This window comes from Protopterus annectens, chromosome 4.part0, assembly GCF_019279795.1.
Source record: "Protopterus annectens isolate FY-2018-M chromosome 4.part0, PAN1.0, whole genome shotgun sequence".
Classification (NCBI taxonomy): domain Eukaryota; kingdom Metazoa; phylum Chordata; order Ceratodontiformes; family Protopteridae; genus Protopterus; species Protopterus annectens.
In genome coordinates, this window is record NC_056733.1 from 1136687600 (window position 1) to 1136709124 (window position 21525).

The 21525-nt window shown below is 45.7% G+C and overlaps 1 protein-coding gene across 1 annotated transcript in view; it reads left to right on the forward strand.

Moving 5' to 3' along the window:
* Positions 1-21525, forward strand: part of STK10 (serine/threonine kinase 10) — a 2623461-nt gene that overhangs the window by 1178940 nt on the left and 1422996 nt on the right. The window contains exon 6 of the mRNA XM_044069104.1: positions 15271-15465. Within this exon, the coding sequence (XP_043925039.1) occupies positions 15271-15465 (195 nt within the window). The remainder of the gene's footprint in view (positions 1-15270; positions 15466-21525) is intronic.

Sequence of the window (21525 nt, forward strand, 5' to 3'; positions counted from 1 at the left end):
ATCCTGCCAGGGGTAGTCCTCAGTCAGCCCAAATACCAGAGGCTTAGTATTTCTGCGTCAGTTGCTGTCACTCCAGGACTGATGACAGGTCATCAGTGGTATAAAATCAGGTAGCCGACGCCATTACATCAGTCATTCTTGCCGAGGAGCCCGAACCAGAAGCAGTTCGCACAAGTGCCAGTCGGTTTCATTTCCAAATTGAATCTGAAGTCTTCTAAAGCTAAGTACCCCATTGAGGATCCTTTTTTCTTGCTCTAACCGATGTCAGAAAAACTTAACAGTTGCCTCGCCTGTGGAAAGCAAATACCACACCGAGACTTCCATTCGTACTGCGTCACCTGTTTAGGCCCAGACCACATCATCCCCCGCTGTAATTTTTGTGCTTTGTTCAACACCAGAACTATACATCGTCGGGCCCTTATTGTAGCTAGATATTTTCGCTCTCAGTCCTCTAATTCCGATATGGCTTTGGTAAGCCATCTGTCTACCGATCTTCCGAAAAAACGCAAGGATAAAGACAGAGACAGGTCACACAAGTCAAAAACTGCCGATGATGCTTCCATAAAGCTAGTCATCAGTTCTCCGGTCCTCAGTGAGGTGCTTTCACAGCCCCTGATGCCCGCTTCTGTGAATTTGCAGGCCGCTACCAAGACCCTTTCGGAGTCCAGTATGCCGCAAGACTCTTATTCGACTAAGGATCCTGCAGCTGTGTCTATACCTTGGATGGGTCTGGAGCCGCTATGCAGGCACTGGCTTCTGAGGAAGTTCTTCTCACTACTGATACTCGACACACATCGACTACTTCTTTCGCTTCTTCAGATATTTGTAAAACTACTGAGTTTCTATGGCCTAGGGTATGAACCACACCCAAAAAAATGACTACCCAAGCTCAGGCATCTGCTTCCCTGCCTCAGTCTCAAATGCTTAAAATGGCGGAAGACCTTATTATACTTATCAGGGGAAGCTGGGCTACCCCTTCCAAAAGAAAAAGAGATCTGTCCCCAGTAGTTTTATCTGAATAGGAGTCCGATGACTCTGATGCATCTGAATAAGAATATATGCAACCACTCTCTGCTTATGAGAATTCTGATGCAGAGGAATCCATTCCTTCTGCCTCTCCATCTGAGGATTTTTCATTTGAGGAAACCCTACATACTTTAAGGGAGTATTTCCAATGGGAATGTCAGGACTATCCTCAGTCAAAAAAGAGACTCAGAGAAATCTTAGATCTACCACAGCACAGACCTTTGGCCATTCCTTCTTTCCTGGATGTTGTGGATGGCCTCACCTCAGGCTTCGTGCCCACTGAGTGGTTCACAGCTACAGATGTTAAGTTGTCAATCTCGCCTTCATTCTTGCTGGATGGATTCGGATCCGATCCTCGGCTCCGACTCGGCACTTGCTAAGCTCGAGAGTCACATTTACCAGCTCGAGGCAGCCCCATATCCCATGATGCAAGGCGGTAAATACCCAGATCTCGTTTGCCGCTTCGCTGATGAGGTCCTCCTTTTACCAGCTCTAGGTAAGTAATTTGTTATTCAGAATTTACTCACCCCTTTCCATATATTTCTCACAGATTATTAGTTTTCTGTCACTTTTAGATAGTTTTAGAGTCTCTAACTCATAGTTCATTGTTTTCCTAGTTAGTGTAATTTAGTCGGGCCTTTACTCCCCTCCATCCCTTCCTGTCAGGGTGTGTTTGTGAGTTTGTTTTCTCCCTTTAAAGTTAATTTTCTGAGTCTGGGACTGTGTGAGTAGAGTGTTTTTGTACTTTCACCATGTCCAAAGAACCGAGGGTCTCAGGCTTCAAGAAGTGTGACTCGTGCTGTCAGAAGATGTCTCTGACAGACGGTCACACTTCTTGTATTTATTGCCTGGGGCCACTCCACCTGCAGGACTCCTGTGCTATTTGTCACTCCTTCAGCCAGAGAGTCCTGCAGGAAAGGAGAAATAAACTAATCTTAAGGGGCTTACTTAAACCAGAGGGCTCCCCGACCAAGTCTGCTTCTGGTCAGCCCTCTAAGACCTCCAAGGCTTCTGCATCTAAGCCTTCGGCCCTGGCTCCGATTCCTTTGGAGTCGAGATCGGCTCCGGCTGGAGCCGATCTTATTTTGACTAAATCTTCAGCACCGATGGCTATCGATGTCGATACTTTAACTGCCACATTGGTGTTGGCTCCGACCGGCTCCGACCACCATGTGTCGAAGGCTTCGGTATCGGCGCCAATCGGTTCCGATACCATTATTACCTTGCCTGTATCGGCTCCGGCCAGAGCCGATACATCTTTGACCAGTCTTGAAGCCGACAAGTTGTCGGCTCCGTCTGGAACCGAGGGTTCTTCGGCTCTGATGGTTCCGTCGAGGAAGCGGTCCAGGTCTCCCTCTTTGGAGCCGATACTGTCGGCTCCGACCTCTCCTCTTCTTTCGGAGCGGAGCCATCGGAGCCGATCATCTAGGTCTTCCAGGCTCTCAGACCATGATTTGGAGAGTGGTAAGCAGATTGTTAAAATCACAGGCACTAGCCCAAATGCTTCATAGTCTGTTTCAACAGACAACTACTAGTCCACACCCTCTTCAAGTTCCTCCTTCGACTCTCTTCCAGAGCTCGGAGCCGGAGTCTATTGGAATAGTCACTGCTACGGCTGTGGGGCAGATACCACCCCTTTCTGCTCCTTCAGCTTCTACTCTTATCTCCTCCTCGAGACCTTCCTTGGAGGGATCCGGTGGTCGGGCTTCCCTGGTCTGCTCCGAGGGGATGAGTGGCATCGGACCCTTGTCCGAACCTGCTCTTCCCCTTGGGGCTTCGGCCTTGGTGAGCTCGGCTCCGACATCTGCCTCGGAGCCTTCCCTTTCGGTGGGCCCGGGAGCCCCTGTTTCTTCGGAGCGGGGTCTCTTGGATCTCCCTGGGAGGGAGCTGAGGTGATGAGGAGTGTGCTGGCCCCTGGGCTCAGTCAGCAGTCTATTCCCTTAGCTCCTCCCTCTATGGTGCCTGTAGATGTCTCTTCCCGCTCTCTTGCTCCCGGACCGAGAGATCCACCGCCTCAGGTTTCCCCACTGGGAAGAACCCCCTCTTCCGAGGATTCTCCTGATCCATCAGGAGATCCTCCGCGTAAGAGGACCTGTAAGAGGAAGCACCTAGACTCCCCTGAGTCTACAACTTCAGATACCACCTAGTCGGAGGGGTCCCCAAGATCCCCCTCTGAGGATGTCTCCTTTTCAGACATCCTAGAACTCCTAAAACAGAGGGGAAACTGGCCCTCCATTAATCCCTCCGAGGATGAGTCGGTATACCTAGAGGCATTTGGATCTCGACCCTCCACCTCCTGGGTGTCTCCGCCTTTCGACCCCCTCATGGAGGTGATAGCTCGGAAGGCGTGGGCATCTCTTGATTCTGTGGAGCCAGTCCCCAGGAGGCCTTCTAAATTTATTACAGCCCCTTCCGAGAAACAATTTCTTACAAAAGGTGTCCCCGTTGATGCCATGGTGGTGGCGGCCGCCACCAAGAAGGAACTTGCAGATCCTTCCGTACCAGTCCATCCTCCTAACAAGGATTCTAAGACCATGGACAGGTATGGTAAGCGGATGTTTTCCTCAGCGACCTTTGCCATGCGTTCGCTGAATTATTTATGTCACTTCACCAGACTTCAAAGGGACATCCTTAAAGAATTAGGTGAAGTAGTACAGGATCCTTCAGCTGTAGGGGCTCAGGATAAGATTGCTTCTCAGCTAGGAATCCTTAACTCCATTACCAACTCCTCCATGCGGCTGATTTCTTATGCAGCAGATGGAGCGAGTAGAGCTGCAGGGACAGGAGTGGCTCTTAGATGTCAGTCCTGGATGCGGCTCTAATTTTGCAGATCCCTTTAAGGCGTCCTTCACAAACTCTCCCTTTGATGGGTCAACATTGTTTGGTCCTCAGGTGAAGGATACTTTGACCAGGTGTGAGCAAGACGGCAAGACTCTTTCTGCCGTATGAGTCCATTTTTCCACCCCTTCTAGGCCTTACCCTAAAGGACAGAAGGGGGGAAAGATGTGGTTCCGAAAATCCCAGGGAGTCACGCCGGACACACGTGGTCAGTTTACCCCCAGAGGCAGAGGGATAATAATAGACACGCCTAGGGGCAGAGGGGTCCAGAACCAGGGCAGCAGAGACCCTCTCTTACAAGCCCTTCCAGCATCCCTGAGGTGTTGCCCGACTGTCCATCCTTGGAGGCAGTCGGGGGAAGATTATCGCTGTACCCACAAGCCTGGCTTTCCCTTTCACAAGACAAATGGGTACAGTCGATCATATCCGAGGGTTACAAGATTCCTTTCGAGGAAAGTCCCTTCCCTCACAAAAATTCCCTTCCAGATGTTCCACCCGGTCTAAGGGAAATCGCAAAATTAGAGGTATCAAAGCTTCTACAAAAAAGGGCCATTCAGCCAGTTCCAACAGACCATTCAGAGCCCGGAATCTACTCAAGGTTCTTTTTGGTTCCCAAAAAGACGGGAGATTGGAGACCAATATTGGACCTCAGCAGACTCAACAAGTCTGTGAAGAAGACAAGATTTCGAATGGTCACACTTCAATCGATTTTGCCCTTCTTAGGCAAAGACAATTGGATGTGCTCAATAGACCTTCAGGATGCATACTATCACATAAAAATCCACAGACGCTCCAGAAGGTTTCTCCACTTTCGGCTGGGGTCCAGTCATTTTCAATTCAGAGCCCTGCCCTTTGGTCTCACTACAGCCCCCAGAGTGTTCACCAAATGCATGGCAGTGGTCACGGCTCACCTGAGACGTCAAGGATTCCAGGTGTTTCCATATCACGATGACTGGCTCCTCTCAGCCACCACCAGCCATCAACTTTTACAAGCTAGAGATTACACCCTAAATCTCTGCACTCATTTAGGAATTTCGGTCAACTACGAAAAATCCTCCTTATTGCCCTGCCAATCTATTACTTTTATAGGCACAAATTTAGACACTGTTCGGATGTCAGCAAACCTCACAAGCCAGAGAATCCTAGATATCCAAAACCATGTGCGGATCATCCTTGCCAGCAACAAGGTGCAAGCCAGGCTGGTCCTAAAAGTATTGGGCCTCATGGCAGCTGCCATTACTCTTCTTCCTTTGGCCCATTTTTAGATGCGTCTCCTTCAATGGATGTTGTTCACACAATGGTCCTACCAACAACTTCCCATGCGTCACCAGATCCTGGTGACACAAACTTGCAAAAACCATCTATCCTGGTGGATTTCTTCTCCCCAAGTCCATCAGGGCAGACCCTTTGTTTTCCCGGCCCCGGTAGCCACAGTCACTACGGACGCCTCCCTGATCGGGTGGGGGGGGGTCATTATCAGGGCAGGATGGTTCATGGGACGTGGCAACCGTTCGAATACCACCTGCACATAAACGTCCTAGAGATGAGAGCAGTGCTTTTAATGTTGCAAGCCCTCAACAACTTTCTTCCCTTAGGAACGATTGCAGTTCACATGGACAATATGTCCGTAGTATGGTACATCAACAAGCAGGGCGGAACCAAGTCCTATCCCTTGTGTCGAGAGGCTCTCAGACTTTGACAATGGGCGATCTCCTCTCATCGGTTTCTGGTAGCAACGCATATCCCTGGGAAAACCAACATTTTAGCGGACAGATTGAGCAGAGCTATACTCATGCCTCACGAGTGGTCTCTCAAGCAATCTATAGTGGTGGAGATTTTTCAGAAGTGGGGCCGCCCATGTTGCGATCTTTTTGCTACACCCCAAAACAGCAAATGCCCAGTCTTCTTCTCTCTCTTCCCACTTCCGGGCCATCCCCCCAGAGACGCTCTTACCCAAGATTGGCCACAGGGACTTCTTTATGCCTTTCCTCCTTTTCCATTGATACCTCAAGTACTCCAGAAAGCTACCATTTTGAGAGCCAAAATGATTCTCATTGCCCCGTATTGGCCTTGACAAATTTGGTTTCCGTTCCTTCATCGTCATCTTTTGGTGCAGCCGTGGCATCTGGACCCAGTGCCAGATCTTCTGATACACCAATCGGGTCAGCTGCATCGGTCCATCTCTTCTCTCAACCTCACAGCTTGGTTGCTCCACTTCCTTCCTTAGCCAGGCTTCCTATGATCTCTAACCCCGTTAGAGATATCATAGTTGCTTCCCTTAAATCCTCTACTAGGAGGATTTACACTAGCAAGTGGAAACGTTTCTCCCTTTGGGCAAAATCGAGAAACATAGATTCCTTTACTGCCCCTGTTCATGCAGTTTTGGATTTTCTAGCGGAAATCTTTCACTCGGGTTCTTCATCTTCCACGGTCAAAGTTCAGTTGGCTGCAATCTCGAACTTTCATGTTGGATTTGCAGATCACAACATTATGTCCCACAAGCTTTGTAAAGCTTTTTTGAAAGGAATTTTTCTCCTGAGACCTCCTGTCAGGATTCCTCCTCCACAATGGGACTTAAATCTAGTGCTGACATCCTTAATTCTTCCTCCTTTTGAGCCAGCAGCTTCTTGTTCACTAAAGTTTCTTTCGTGGAAGACACTCTTCCTTGTCGCTATTACCTCGGCTAGGAGAGTGTCAGAACTTCATGCCCTCTCTGTTCGTCCCCCATATTTGGTCTTCCACAAGGACAGAGTATCCTTGAGAACTAATCCATCCTTTTTGCCCAAGGTTGCTTCAAAAACAAATTTAAACCAATCCATTGATCTCCCTGTATTTTTTCCTAATTATTCCAACAGATCAGAACAAAAATTGCATTATCTAGATGTTCACTGACAACTCCGATATTATTTGGACAGAACAAAGCAATTCAGAAAGTCTGATCAGCTTTTTCTTTCTTATGCTGAAAATAAGAAAGGCCACCCTGTTTCCAAAGTGACCTTATCTAGATGGCTATCTTCCACCATTTCTGACATTTATCAACTTAGTGGCAAACAACTGTGCTCAAAACCAAAGGCACATTCCACTAGAGGCCTAGCCACTTCTACAGCTTTTCAGGCTAGGCTACCCTTAGATACTATTTGTGCAGCAGCCACTTGGGCCACTCCTCATACCTTTGTTTCTCATTACAAATTGGATTTGGCCTCCAGAAGTAGGGCCAGTTTTGGTTCCACGGTTCTCAAGAGTCTGTTCCATTGAGCCACCCAGGATAGAGGTGCTAGGGACGCGGTCCCATCCAGCAAGAATGAAGGCGAGATTGACAACTTAACATTTAGAAGTTATGTACTTACCATAACATTCCATGTTAGTTGTCTTCTCTCACCTTCTTTCTTGCGACCCTCCCTCCTGTCCCCCTTGCCTGGACAGACCTTGATCTCCCTTGTCTCTGGAAGATTTTTGGGCACCAGTTAGTTCTAGTTTTAGTTATCTGGTTTCCCCTTACAGCCCTTTAGGCTAGTTGCTCTTCTTTCCTTAGTGGAAAGTTTTTATGCTAGGCAGTTGTCCCTCTAGGTACCAAACGAGATCTGGGTATTTACCTCCTTGCATCATGGGATATGGGGCTGCCTCGAGCTGGTAAAAGTGACTGTCGAGCTTAGCAAGTGCCGAGTCGGAGCCGGGGATCGGCTCCGAACCCATCCAGCAAGAAAGAAGGCGAGAGAAGACAACTAACATGGAACGTTATGGTAGGTACATAACTTCTAATTATCCCACTTCACAAGGGGGGATCCACCTTGGATCCTGGGAACTACTGCCCCATCAGTCTGACGAGCCTGATCTGCAAGGCCATGGAATGTATTATCATGGAACTTATAAACAAAGACATTGGCAACCTTCAAACACTGGGCCCCACCCAGTTTGGGTTTGTGAAGGGACGATCTTGTCTCCTAAACCTGATTGACTTCTGTGAATCAGTCTCCAGAGCTGTGGACGAGGGTAAGGCAGTCCACACAGCCTACCTGGACCTCGCCAAGGCCTTCGACACCATCCCACACTCTGGAATGATAGATAAACTTGCTAAGCTGGGCATTAATCCCTACATCACTCGATGGATTGCCAACTGGCTTACTGACAGAACCCACACTGTAAAAGTAGCCGACTCCAAATCCAGCTCCAGACAAGTGGAGTACCTCTGTGTTCAGTCCTGGGACCGCTCTTGTTTGGCATGTACTTCTCTGAAGTACAGACCAACACTAAGGGACTCTGGCTAACAAAGTTCGTGGATGACTGCAAACTGGGAGCCATTATTGAATCCCCAAATGATGTGGATATTCTACAAAAGGACGTTACAGAAGCAGATGCTTGGTGCCAGAGCCATGGGCTCAAGCTCAATGCCAAGAAATGTATAGTTATCCCCTTTGGGAAAAAAAACATGTACCTGTGAATTACCACATAGGTGGCAGTACACTAAACACCAAAAGTGTGATAAGAGACTTAGGGACACAGGTGGACAGTGGTCTCGCCTTCGATAACCACATCGCCACAACAGTCAGGAAATCCTTCTATGTGGCACACCTCATCATTAAGGGCTTTCATGCGGAAAAAAGGAGGTCATTGTCCCACTTTACTCATCCCTCATTAGACCCATTGTAGAATACAATGCCCCATTTGGTATGTATCTCTCAAGACATCTGCAACAACTGGAAAGGCCACAGAAATGCCTCACTAGAAGAATCACAGGCCTAAAGCAGACGCCCTATGCTGACCATCTTAAAAAACTCCAGCTATACTCTGTCGCATATCGTCTACTCACAGTTGATCTCTGCTTAACATACAAGGCCATGTCAAACCCAGAGCTGCTGGACATGCTACACTTAAAGAAATCCCAACCCCTCTGAGCCACACGCTCCAGGGATCTAAACCTTGTCATCACAATGAACAAAACATGCTGGAAGGATAGGTTCCTGACCCAGAGACTCCCCAGACTCTGGAATAGACTGCCCATACATGTCAATCAGAGCGCCTCTTTGGCCCTCTTCAAAGGAACCTTGACGATTGGATGGGAGATAGGAAATTCACCCCAGGGATCATGTTAGTCACCCTGCTAGACAGGGGTCCAGGAAAGTAAATATTGTGAGAATAAATAACCAGGGAATTGTTATGGCTAGGCTTGTATAGGCCCTAGGGCCGATAGCCTAGTACCAACCTATGATGTTTTTATGGAATCCATTCTGACTCCTGACACCCTTCCTTCTGCTCCCAGGAAACCTGACAGGTATTAGAGTCCCTGACTCTCACAAATTTCTTTTTAAAAATCCTACTGCTGACCCAGAGGTTATCTCTCAAGGACCTAAAGGAATCAAAGCAACTTCAGCTAAGAATTCCACCCCTTCAGATAGGGATTCCCGAACATTAGACAGATGGAGTAGAAAAGTATACACCTCTGCTGCTCTTGCTTTTAGAGCATTAAATTGTCAGTTTCACATGCTGAAATATCAGCAGCACACCATGGAACTCCTCAAACAAAAAAATATCTTCTTTTTCTGCTTGTGCAGAAAATAAAGAATTACAAGAATTAATGCATTCTGCAAGTCAAGTAACTAAGCACACCTTACAAAGTGGTTTTGACACCCCAGAAGCATCTTGCAGGGCAGCAGTCACTGGTTCTGTCCTTAGAAGGCATGCTTGGCTTAAGGATCAGACCTTGCCAGACCATGTCAAATCCAAATTATTGGATGCACTCTTGAACAAAGACACCTTATTTGGCACCAAGGCAGAAGAGGTCTTTAAAAAGATAGAAGAAAAAGCTAAATCCTATGGAGACAGTTAAAGACTTCTTATAGGTCCAGCCACTGAGGTTCAGTAGGCATTGGCCCTCCAAGCACTGGTCCTTTCCTGCCCCCTCCAGGCCAGCTCAGTCCAGACCCAGGGAAGCAGACCCCCCCCCCAGACAGCAGCCCCAGGGAATGCAGAGATCTAAGCAATTGAGTTCCTCCTCTTCTAAAACAGGGAGTGCAAAGCCACCCCCTTATGGTAAGAACTCACAATGACTTTTCACTTCCACCCCTTACCTCTGCCCACCTGCTTGTGCCCCTAGGGGGGAAAACTGTACTTCCACGCAAGCACTTGGGCTACCATTGCTAATGTCGAATGGGTCCTCAGCATAGTGTTCCAGGGATACAAATTTTATTTCCACAGTCCGCCAACCCCAAAAGGGTTCCCAGAGCTTCCTCCAAACCAGTGGGCAGAGGCCAAAAAGCAAGTCCTTTCCCTGCTCTCCATGAGGGCAATACAGCCTGTTCCTGCAGAACAGATAGGCCAAGGTTTCTACTCCAGACTCTTCCTGGTACCTAGAAAAGAGGGCACATGGCACCCCATCCTGGATCTATCAATTCTAAACACCTTTCTGGTGATACCAAAATTCAAAATGCTCATCCTACAGCAGCTTCCACCAGTGCTTTCTAAGGATGCTTAGTTAGCCACCCTAGACCTAAGAGGCCTACCTACACATCCCATTCAGGGAATCATGCAGGAAATACCTGCATTTCAGGGCAGGATCTATGCACTTTCAGTTCTCTCTGCTTTCCTTTAGCTTATCCACTGCTCCCAGAGTTTTCACAAAATGTCTGGCTCCCACCATTGCCTTTTGCAGACAAAGAAATATTTATATTTACCCATACTTAGACTGCCTGATTCAGGCAGACAGTCAGGAAAAGCTGATATAGCACCTGACCTTTGTAAAGGACCTGCTGACCTCCATGGGGTATGCTATCAATGAAAAGAAATAAAAACTAGTCCCCGCACAAAATATTGTATTCCTGGGGGCAAGCCTGGACACAGCCTCCCAGATGGCATTCCTTACTCCAGAAAAACAAGCCTGCCTGACAGGCTACTTCTCTCATCTAGCCACCAGAACCCAGTTATCCACAAGGAAAATCCTGCAAGCTCTAGGGTTCATGGCCTCCTGCATCCTACTCATTCCATATGCCAGACTGCATATGAGGAAACTACAATGCTACCTAAAAAGCCTTTGGTGTCAACACTCTCAAGACCTGGAAACTCTCATACCAGTGATACCTTGTCTAAGGAAAGATTTTCTTTGGTGGGCAGCAGCATGCAACCACAACAAGGGACTTCCCTTCTCACAACCCCATGCTGCCCAGACCCTCACCACAGACACATCGGACTATGCCTGAGGTGCACACCTAGACGGCAGGTGCATTCAGGGCCATTGGAGCCCAAATCAAATACATCTGCACATCAACCAAAAAGAGATGCTAGCTGTTCAGCACGCCATGACAGCTTTCAATCCCCTACTCTCCCCGGGGTCTATAGTGATCAAAACAAACACCACAGTGATGTGGTATATCAACAAGCAGGGAGGGACTCACTCTTATCCTCTCTGCAGGCTCGCCATGACTCTTTGGCACCCTACCTGAGGCATGCAACTTCACCTGCTAGCACAATTCCTGCCAGGCTGTCTAAACTCTCTGGCAGATAACTTAAGCAGAAACCTGCTAGACCCTCACAAGTGACAGCTAGACCACAGAACCTTCACTCGTTGACCTCTTTGCCTCCCACTCCAATCATCAGCTCAACATGTTCTGCACCAGGGAACCTCACAGCAAAGCCTGGAAAGTGGATGCTCTATCCTTCCAGTGGGTAAACTTCTCGGTCTATGCATTTCCTCCTCTACTACTCATTCCAAGGCTACTCCTCAAAATAAGGGAGGAAAAACCGAGGGAAATCCTGATTGCCCCAGACTGGCTATGCCAGCACTTGTACCCACTGCTACTCAGCCTGTCACCCCTGCCACCATGGCACCTACCTCAGATCTTAACTCTTCTGACCCAGGGGAATGGAGAATTCATGCATCCTCAATTGCAAACCCTCAACCTGGCAGCCTGGATTATTCCCTGAACTCTCCTCAAACTGCCAGCCTAAGCAAATAAGTCCTAGATGTTATACATGAGGCCAGACACCCCAGCATTAGAAAGTCCTATGTTGACAAGTGGAAAAGGGTTTGCACCTGGATCCAGGCTAAGGGAGCCAGAACAGCATAGCCCTCCCTACCTCTCATCCTGGATTAACTGGCAGACCAACTACACAGGGGTCCATCCTTCTCTTCTATTAAAATTCATGCCTCTGCAATCTCTGCTCACTGCTGCACAGAACCACCTCTCTTCTCACACCCTCTCATCAAACAGTTCCTAAGAAGGGCTAACAACTTAGTGCCACCCAGAAGAGCTCCTACCCCAGCTTGAGACCTTAAGTTTGTGTTGGAAAAGCTCATCATACCCCCCTTTGAACCTGCAGCTTCAGAAGAGTTAAAATTTCTCTCTTGGAAGACAGTCTTGCTTCTGGCAATTACTTCAGCTAGAAGAGTATCAGAGCTGAGCCCTTCATCATTTTCCATGCTGACAGGGTCTCCCTCAGGAATAACCCATCCTTCATGTCTAAAGTAGTGTTCAGTGTGGCTATCAACCAATCCATACATTTGCTCACCTTTTTCCTAACCCACAAAACAAGGAGGAAAGGATTCTGCACTCTCTAAATGTGCACAGACAGCTCAGATTCTATCTGGACAGGACTAAATCTTTTAGAAAAACTGATCAATTGCTAGTCAGCTTCACAGCAGGGGCAGAGGGCAAGGCCATTTCCAAACAAACAATCTCTAAATAGATAGCACACTGCATCCATTTCTGCTACAAACAGCATGGGAAACCACCCCCAAAGGGGGTCAGGACACATTCCACCAGGGCAGCCTCCACCTCTGCAACTTTTCTCAGAGGGGTCCCCACCAGGGACATCCTGGAGGCTGCAACATGGGCATCTGTTCATACTTTCACCAAGCATTACCACCTGCCTATCTTTTCCAAATCCAGGGCAGGCTTTGCCACTGCAGTCTTGCAGGATATCCTAGCCAGCCCCCAGTCTTCTTGACCGCCTCCACCCTTTTCTTCAGCTTTGGGAATCAACCCAAATGTGATGACTGCAACAGTGAAACACAAAAAACATAGTACAGTTGTGTACACTTGCCATAAATGTAGATGTTCGAGTGTATTCACTGTTGCAGTCCTGGTTTCCCTCCCTCCATCCCCCTTGTCTCTCTCTCTTCCTCTCTTCTCACAGGGAATTTTTTGGTATTTACTTTCTATTGGTGGTCTCCCACCATAACCTACCTCCCTATTTGGGGGCTTCTGACAGGGCAAGAAAAACTGATGTAATGGCGTCGGCTGCCTGATTCTATACCACTGACGACCTGACATCAGTCCTGGAGCAACAGCAACCGACACAGAAATACTAAGCCTCTTGTATTTGGACCGACTGAGGCTACCCCTGCCAGGATAACCCAAATGTGATGACTGCAACAGTGAATACTCTCGAATATCTACATTTATGGCAAGTGTACACAACTGTACTGTGCCATCCCTCTAACCTGCAGCACCCACCTGATGTAAACAAGCAAAGTTGCCATCCCAACAACACAAAGACAGAGGGAGTGCTTACACAATGTGAACATCCCTACAGGGAGCCAACTTTCAGGGATTCAGCAATTCTAATGAGTTCAGACATCATTTGCAACTCCACAACTTCACTGTGTTGAAACCCTGGAAACTACACAAACTTCTTCACCAAAAGGCAACCGTGTAGTTAGGGAAACTGAAGGGGGGCTGAATTTTGAACACAAAACAGAATTAATATGCTGCAAACCTCTGGTTCCATCAATTTTCTAAGTTTGTCAAAGCAGTGATTTCAAAAGGTACACTAATTATGGCCTTTCCCCCCATTATTTATGCCTTTGGTCCAGATGTCTTGCCATAACAGGTTGAGAAGTCTGCTAGACTTAGGATGTGTACCATTTCTTGGGCATGGCAGCAAAGCTGCTTCCTGCAAAGGCCGTGTCCTCTCTTTTTTTCTAAGTTTGTAAGTGTAGTTTTTAAAAAGCATCTTTCAGGCCCCTTTTCCCACCCCATTACTGATGACTTTGTCCAGATTTCCTGCTGTAAGAGGTTGACAGAGCTGCTAGATATATACAATGTGTACTGTGCCTTGGGGGCATGGCAACTAAGCTGCTTTCTGCAAAGCCAGTGTCCTATCAATTTTCTAAGTTTGTAAGTGCAATATTTGAAAATTATCCCTAGCTCTGGCCCCTTTTCCCACCCCATTACTGATGGCTTTCTCCAGATTTCTTGGTCTAAGAGGTTGAGAGGTATGCCCTGTAGTGCATTTCCATGCTACCTTGCAAAATATTTTTGGTGTGTGCCTCATAAAATTTGTGATTTTTCTGGCAAATTACTGGGATGATCTGAGCATATAAGCGACTAAATAATGACATACATTTGAGTTTCTGACTTCAAATCCTTTGTAAACCACATGAGTTTCTGACTTCAAATCCTTTGTAAACCACATGTTAACAAAAACCCTCTTCTAGCAGCTTTCTACATTTATCTGAACAATATTTAAAATTTGTCTCTATTTGTGTGCCTCTCTCCCTCTCTTGTCAGGGTATGTCCAGGAATTTCAGCTGTAACAGGGTTGAGAGGCATGGTTCCGTGGCTGTATTTGAAGTTTTCAAATACAGCCAGATCAGCAGCATGGAGCCTTCACGGTTACTTTCTACCATGTTGACTCACTCCAGCCTCTTTCCCTGCTTCATTTGCATGCTAATCAGCAGTTTGTGCAGCCAATTAACTTGCCACAATGTTTACATGGTGTCCGAATGGTCACCATGGTTTCCCTGGCGGTGCGCGCCTCTACTAGGTGCTTATGGAATTTAAAATCTCCGCTTCCATGTCAACATGCGATGTGGACATGGGAAATAACACCGTATAAGTGTTATTGAGTTATCCCCGTGTCCACTCTTCGGTGACTGCTCTGTTTATCAGGCAGTGCAGCAAACTAAGTTGACTGCCCCTGTGTGAGAGGTTTCTTTCCAGAAGATCTCAGTGTGTAAGTGAATTTCATGGTGAATACCAAAGAATTGCGAAGGAACTAGATGAAAGCTAAACAAGATGCATTTTATACTGGTGTTGCAATTGCAATTTTGAACAAAAAGTAGTAAATGCATAGTTAAGTGGTGTGGTACCAAGTTCATCAAGTTTGTTTTATGAGAATAGTGTGGTTCCATTTTGGAAACTACATTTGTGAGGATTTTGGGAATGGAAATGTTAGTGTGACTACAGAAAATGCTTTACCTTGAAGTCTAAATATCAGTTTGGTACTATTTTTCTATTGAGATGATTAGTGCTTATTCCCTCATAATGCAGAAGATGAAAAAAGTCTCTGATTGTAGTTGAACCTCTAATGCTCTAAGAATAATAAATAGCAGTGAAAGTCATAAATTTTTCTTCCGCTTCTGAAACAATGTAATTAAACTGCTTTCTGGTTTTTTTTTTTTTTTTTTTGCAGGATGGCCCCTGAAGTTGTAATGTGTGAGACCATGAAGGACATACCGTATGATTACAAAGCCGACATCTGGTCTGCAGGGATAACGTTAATAGAGCTGGCACAGATTGAACCACCTCATCATGATCTGAATCCCATGAGAGTGCTGCTGAAAATTGCCAAAGCCGATCCTCCAACCTTAGCTATCCCATCAAAGTGGTAAGTTCTAGTACAGAAGTACACCCTGTAACAGTAGTATACAGAGTTTGTACTGATGGGAAGAGCAAAATGGATGGTCTTATTCATGGCAGAATTTAATCAGAAAGCTGGTATGTTCTGTGGAATTAAGGATCAGCTCTGTCAGCAAATGAAATTTATGCTAGGTGGCAGTTTGCTGTGTCCAATTTAAAGAGGGTCCATAGGTTTGAACCTGGTCTAAGAACAGGAAACCATGTTCATTTACTTAGGTTCATAAATTATCTGTGATCAGCTGTATTGCTAAATGAATTTGTGCAGCAGCGAGTTTGAAATTGTCATGGGAACTTGGTTTGTTTCCTTTAAAGTGATTTGCCAATGTTTTTATATACATTATGGCTTTTAAGTCAAGTGCCACAATGGATTTTCCTTATTGCCCTTCCTTACTTTATTGGGCCATTTTTTTAACAAAAAAGCTTTGTAAACTTTTTATTAAACCACAGACACAAAAAATTTGACTTATTCACTTGTGATGTTACCATAGGGCAGCATGAGTTATATCTGTAGAGTTCAATGGGGCATCTTCACATATGTGAATTGGTGCACCCATTAAAGTCTGTAGATGCAACAGATCATTTTCTTATACCTATGTCACTGAGGTTAGCATTCCTTGTTTTTCCTTGATGATATTAGTACAAGGAAACTGCACATTTTAAAATTAATTTTATATATAAATAATATGCTGAAAATGTTTCTTAATGGGAGAAAGTGCTGTTTGGGAATTTAGGCACTGCATGCTGTAGTGCTATAGAACATCGGCAAAGCACTTTAATAAGGATGTGTTTAAGTCTGTTTGAGTTGTTCAAAATTTGATCCACTTGGGGTTCAAGATAGCAAAATATTTGTGTCAAGCCCCCTAGAGCAGTGCACATCTGTAGCCTGATTCTGCACCCATTAAGTATAAGGCTAGCCCAACAGATGTAATGGTTTGCGTTGTCCACTCACTGGATGACACCCCCCCCATCTTCTCAGTTTTGTTGCTCTACCATCCTTGCAATCCCCTGTCTTTGATATTTTTTTTCTGTATTGGCAGGGTGTGAGGTTCTCCCATTCGATTCTCGGCTGGAGTGCGGGGACTGCCTTCTATGTGGAGTCTGCATGTCCTCCCCTGCAGTTGGGTGGGCATTCGAAAGACATGCATAAATGGTCATGACTTTGTTGAAGGTTGAACATCGAGCTGGCACCTTGGCGTTCATGAAAATCTACTGCCAATCATTAGCGGACCGGAGTTCCGCTGTGGTGACCCCTAACCGGGAAAAGCCGAAGACAACAACAGCAAACGTATATATAATGTAAATATTTACTGATGCCCGCATGAATAACCAAGGATCAGCTCTGAGCCCTTTCTTATTTGCAATGGTGATGGACAGGTTGACAGACGAGATCAGACAGGAGTCCTCGTAGACTATGATGTTTGCAGATGACATTGTGATCTGTAGTGAGAGTAGGGAACAGGTGGAGGAGACCCTGGAGAGATGGAGATATGCTCTAGAGAGAAAAGGAATGAAGGTCAGCAGGACTAAGACAGACTATATGTGTGTGAATGAGTGGGAGGATAGAGAAATTGTGAGGATGCAAGGAGTAGAGGTGGCGAAGGTGGATGAGTTTAAATACTTGGGATCAATAGTTCAGAGTAATGGTGAGTGTGGAAGAGAGGTAAAGAAGAGAGTACAGGCAGGATGAAGTGGGTGGAGAAGAGTGTCAGGAGTGATTTGTGACAGACGAGTACCAGTAAGAGTGAAAGGGAGGGTCTACAAGAGGGTAGTGAGACCGACTATGTTATATGGGGTGGAGACAGTGGCATTGACAAAAAGGCAGGAGTGGCAGAGTTAAAGATGTTAAGATTTGCACTGGGTGTGACGAGGGAGGACAGGATTAGGAATAAGTATATTAGAGGGTCAGCCCAGGTTGGAAGGTTTGGAGACAAAGCCAGAGAGGCAAGATTACGTTAGTTTGGACATGTGCTGAGAAGGGATGCTGAGTATATTGGGGAAACACACACACACCAGGAAAGCTTGGCATCCTAGCCCGTGATCGGGAAGTGTTTTCACTGTATCCAGTGCCATTCAGGCAAAGATAAACTACTGTATTTGATTTCCTGCACTTGCAGTTCATTATTTAACTGAACACTATGGTTTTACTGCATTTAAAGAGCATTTTGAAGTTATTTTGGTGAAAAAAAAACACCCATCTTCTCTAAGTGCTGCTTTCTGATCTGTTTGTATTTAAATCTCCTTGCTGCAGTGTGATCCAGCCAGGGAATACATTGATTTGTTGTTGCTTTACATTTGAGAGTTCATTTTTGTTGTGTTTTTACATTAAAAGGACCAGATCATCCATCTTGTGGCAGAGTGTGTTTGAGCTCTTCTGGAATGCTTCCCAACTCAGAACAATGAAGTAAAGTTTGGGTTATTGGCCAGAGGGCTTAGGAGTTAAATTAATTTCTTTTCTGTTGCTATAAATTAGGCTGTTTGTGCGGATCTGTGCTCATTCCACGGAGTTCAGCAAAGCTTGCCATCCTCACCTGTGATTGAGAAACATTTCCAGTGTATTCAGTGCCATCCAGGCAAAGATAAGTTATTAGATTTAATTTATTGCTCTTGCACTTCATTATTGAATTCATTGCTACTGTTTTACTGCATTTAAGGAGCATTTAAAGTACGTTTGGTGTAATATTGCTTGTCTTCTCCAAGTGTTGCTTTCTAATCTGTTTATATTTAAATCTCCTTGCTGTAGGGTAATCTATATGAGGAATAAGTTGATTTGATGTTGAATTACACTTGAGGGTTTATTTTTCCTGTGTTTCTTATATTAAGAGACCAGATCGTCCATGTTATGGCAAAAGGTGTTTGCTTGGTCTTTCTGAGTTGGGAAGCACTGCAGAAGAAGTCAAGGTGTAGTTTATTGACCAGAGGGCTCAGGAGTTAGATTTCAGTTTCTTTTCTGTTGCTGTAGATTTCACGTTGTCTTGGAGCCGCTCAGTGTACAGTGGTGGTTGGCAGTGCCCTGTACAAACGCAACTGCTTGGACAGTAAAGTTCACCTATGTAAGTAGTATTAGGACTGTAACCTGGACTTGTTGAGTCATTGCATGGGGTTAAGCTTAGAGAAGCTTGTTTGTTTGTGTCTTTCGGCTTTTCCTGGTTAGGGGTCGCCACAGCAGAAATCCGGTCCGCTAATGATAGGCAGTAGATTTTTACGTGCCGAGTTGCCAGCCCTGACGCACAACCTTCAACGAAGGTACGCCCATTCACGCATGACTCCACATAGAAGACGCTCTAGCTGAGAATCGAACCGGACAGCGTCTTACTGTGAGGTGACAATGCTACCGCAGCACCACCACCGCAGTAAGCTTAGAGAAGCTAGCTTGCATATTTAACTGTGCTAAAAATTTATCTTAGCACTAACACTAGTCTAAACCTAGAACTCAGTACTCAAACCATAATAGCCTACTCTAATGCAGGCTTAGATAACATGGATATGCAATTTGCAAATGTCTGCATAGGCGGCTTGGTAGATATGATCATCCTGAAACAATGCAGCAATTGTCTTATGTTCACAGACTACCTTTTAATACACCACAGTATGTATGAGATGTACATGTACAATTTCCTTGGAGGGAAAAAATCTGGCTTGCAAACAAGGTTGTCAAGAACAGATGCACTAAATCCACCATGCACAGTGTCTACCACACGCATAGATCATCTTATACTGAGGCATTTAAAAGCAGTCTTCCGAAACCTTAACAACCTCCTAAGCCTGGAAACAGCAACACGTATTCTCATCAATCTCTGCAACAAACAGCAAAAGCAACACCAAACACCACAGATACGCCTACACCCCGTGGATCCCCAAGAATGAAGCCAATTGTGCAAGCAACCATTTTACCCATGACTCTTGTCATGGGGGCTCTCTTGTATGATGCACAGATGCCCCACTCACCAGACTGGATAAAGAGAAGATAACGGTAAGTTGCTTATCTTGAGTTTGGATCTGTCAGATTATGCATGCACTCAAGTCAATGCATCACAGGTACCAATATGATAATGCCATAGTCCGTTGGGTATAAATGAACTAAGATGTACCTCAGTGGACTATATAAAGAGAGGAATTATGGATTACTTTTAATGCGCTTCTCAGACAGGTATGTGCCTTGTACTGAGCAGCATTCTATCTCCCATTGATGATGCCACAGTATAAACAAAAAATTATATGACTTTAGCAATTGGCTTAGTTTCTGGTGTCCTTCCAGGGGAATTCAGTATTTGTCAGCATGGTTAACAGATCCCATTTCTCTGCCAAGAATGGTCTACACCTCTCCACCCCAGGCTTCCTGATATTGGCAAAAACTTTATCCACCCCCACCCCCTTTAGAGCCTTTTTTAGGCAATACAGTATTGACAGAATTACCTTCTTCACAAGTAATACTCAAAGGTGTTACTGTGTATTGCTTGGAGCCTTAGTAAGAACCTCCACACCCTACACGCTGTCCTCACTCTGGAGAATATAGACATCAGTGCTGTTGGTTTAAAGTCACAAAAAAGTACTTCAGCAATGCAAGGCTTCAGTGCATTCCACACATTTAGACCATTAGCCACACAGACAAGAACTTAAGGTGGATGTGACTCAACCTTCATTAGCAACAAGTGTACCTCTCTGTAGGTTGGTTAAACAGAATGATGGCCTGGAGTTTATCCACATGCAAATTACCATCAATAAAGTCTCTGACCACATCCTAGTAAGCTGCAGGTCACCATCTATGCCCCAAGAATCCCATAACTAGTACCTAGACCTGCTAGTGGCACTCACCATCCAACCAAATACCTTATTCACGGGAGGCACAACTTTTCCTGGACTTTATTAATACAAATACCCCTGAGCAGGTAGTGCACACTCCAACCAGAGGTTCAAACATACTGGACCCAGTTTTCACCAGCAAGGAAGAGTGCCCCCCCCCCTCCCCCTATGTCACATCATCACTGGTGAAGTTTGATCGCAAAGCTGTCTCCAGAATAAAAATCAGCTTGGAAAACTCAGCAAAACCTTTGCCAGTAAAGAACTATTGTAAAGGAGACTACATCCTATTAAACAACAGTTTGTCAATATTCATTGCCCCTCCAAACCCTGAGTTCTCAACAACCTATGCAGAATTGTTCACTGAAACGCTATAACATCACATAAAATGGCTCCATAGAGGCTGCTGTACCTACAGAAGTAGCCCAAAATAAACCACACTGGTGGAATTCTAACCTTAACAGGTTATATAACAACAGCTCACTAATCAGAATAAAAATGAGAGTACTAATTAAATGCAACAAGGCCAGATGATGATAGTGTTTCACTGTTGCAGTCCTAACCAATGGGTTATCTGGCTCCCAGTAGCCCTCGATCAGCCAGAATACCAAAGGTAAGTAAAAATTACGTCAGCTGTCATTGGTTGTAAAGGACGTCAGGGCGTCTGATACAAAAGGAGGCAGCCGATGGCGCTTCCTCAGTCTTCCGTGCCACAGAGCCTGAAGCAGAAGCATTTCTTGCACAAGTGCTGGTCGGCAGTTTACCTTTTTTGTTTCCGACTACAAAGTTGAAGTCAACTATAGCTAAGTACCCCACTGGGGATCATCTTTTCTTGCCTTAACGAATGTCAGAAAAGGTTAATAATTGTCTTACCTGTGGGAAGCAGATTCCCCATACAGATTTCCATTAATATTGTATTATTTGTTTAGGCCTTGACCACGATGATCCTAACTGATCTTTGTGCTTCTTTTAATCCACGCACTGTTTGTCGTCAGGCTAAGCTTTTAGCTAAGCATTCTGGAGTTTGGCCTAGGTTTGTTGGTATGGCATCCGCTGGTCTTCAGGCTTCAGATATCCCCAAGAAGCGTAAAGATAAGGACCGCGACAGGCTTCCGAAGGTCAAGTCCTCGGATGATGTTAGGTCGGTCATCAGTCATGCGGTTAGCCAGTGAGGTGCTTTTGCAGCCCGCAGATTTTCAACTGCAGGCCTCGGTTGAGACCATTTCAGAGG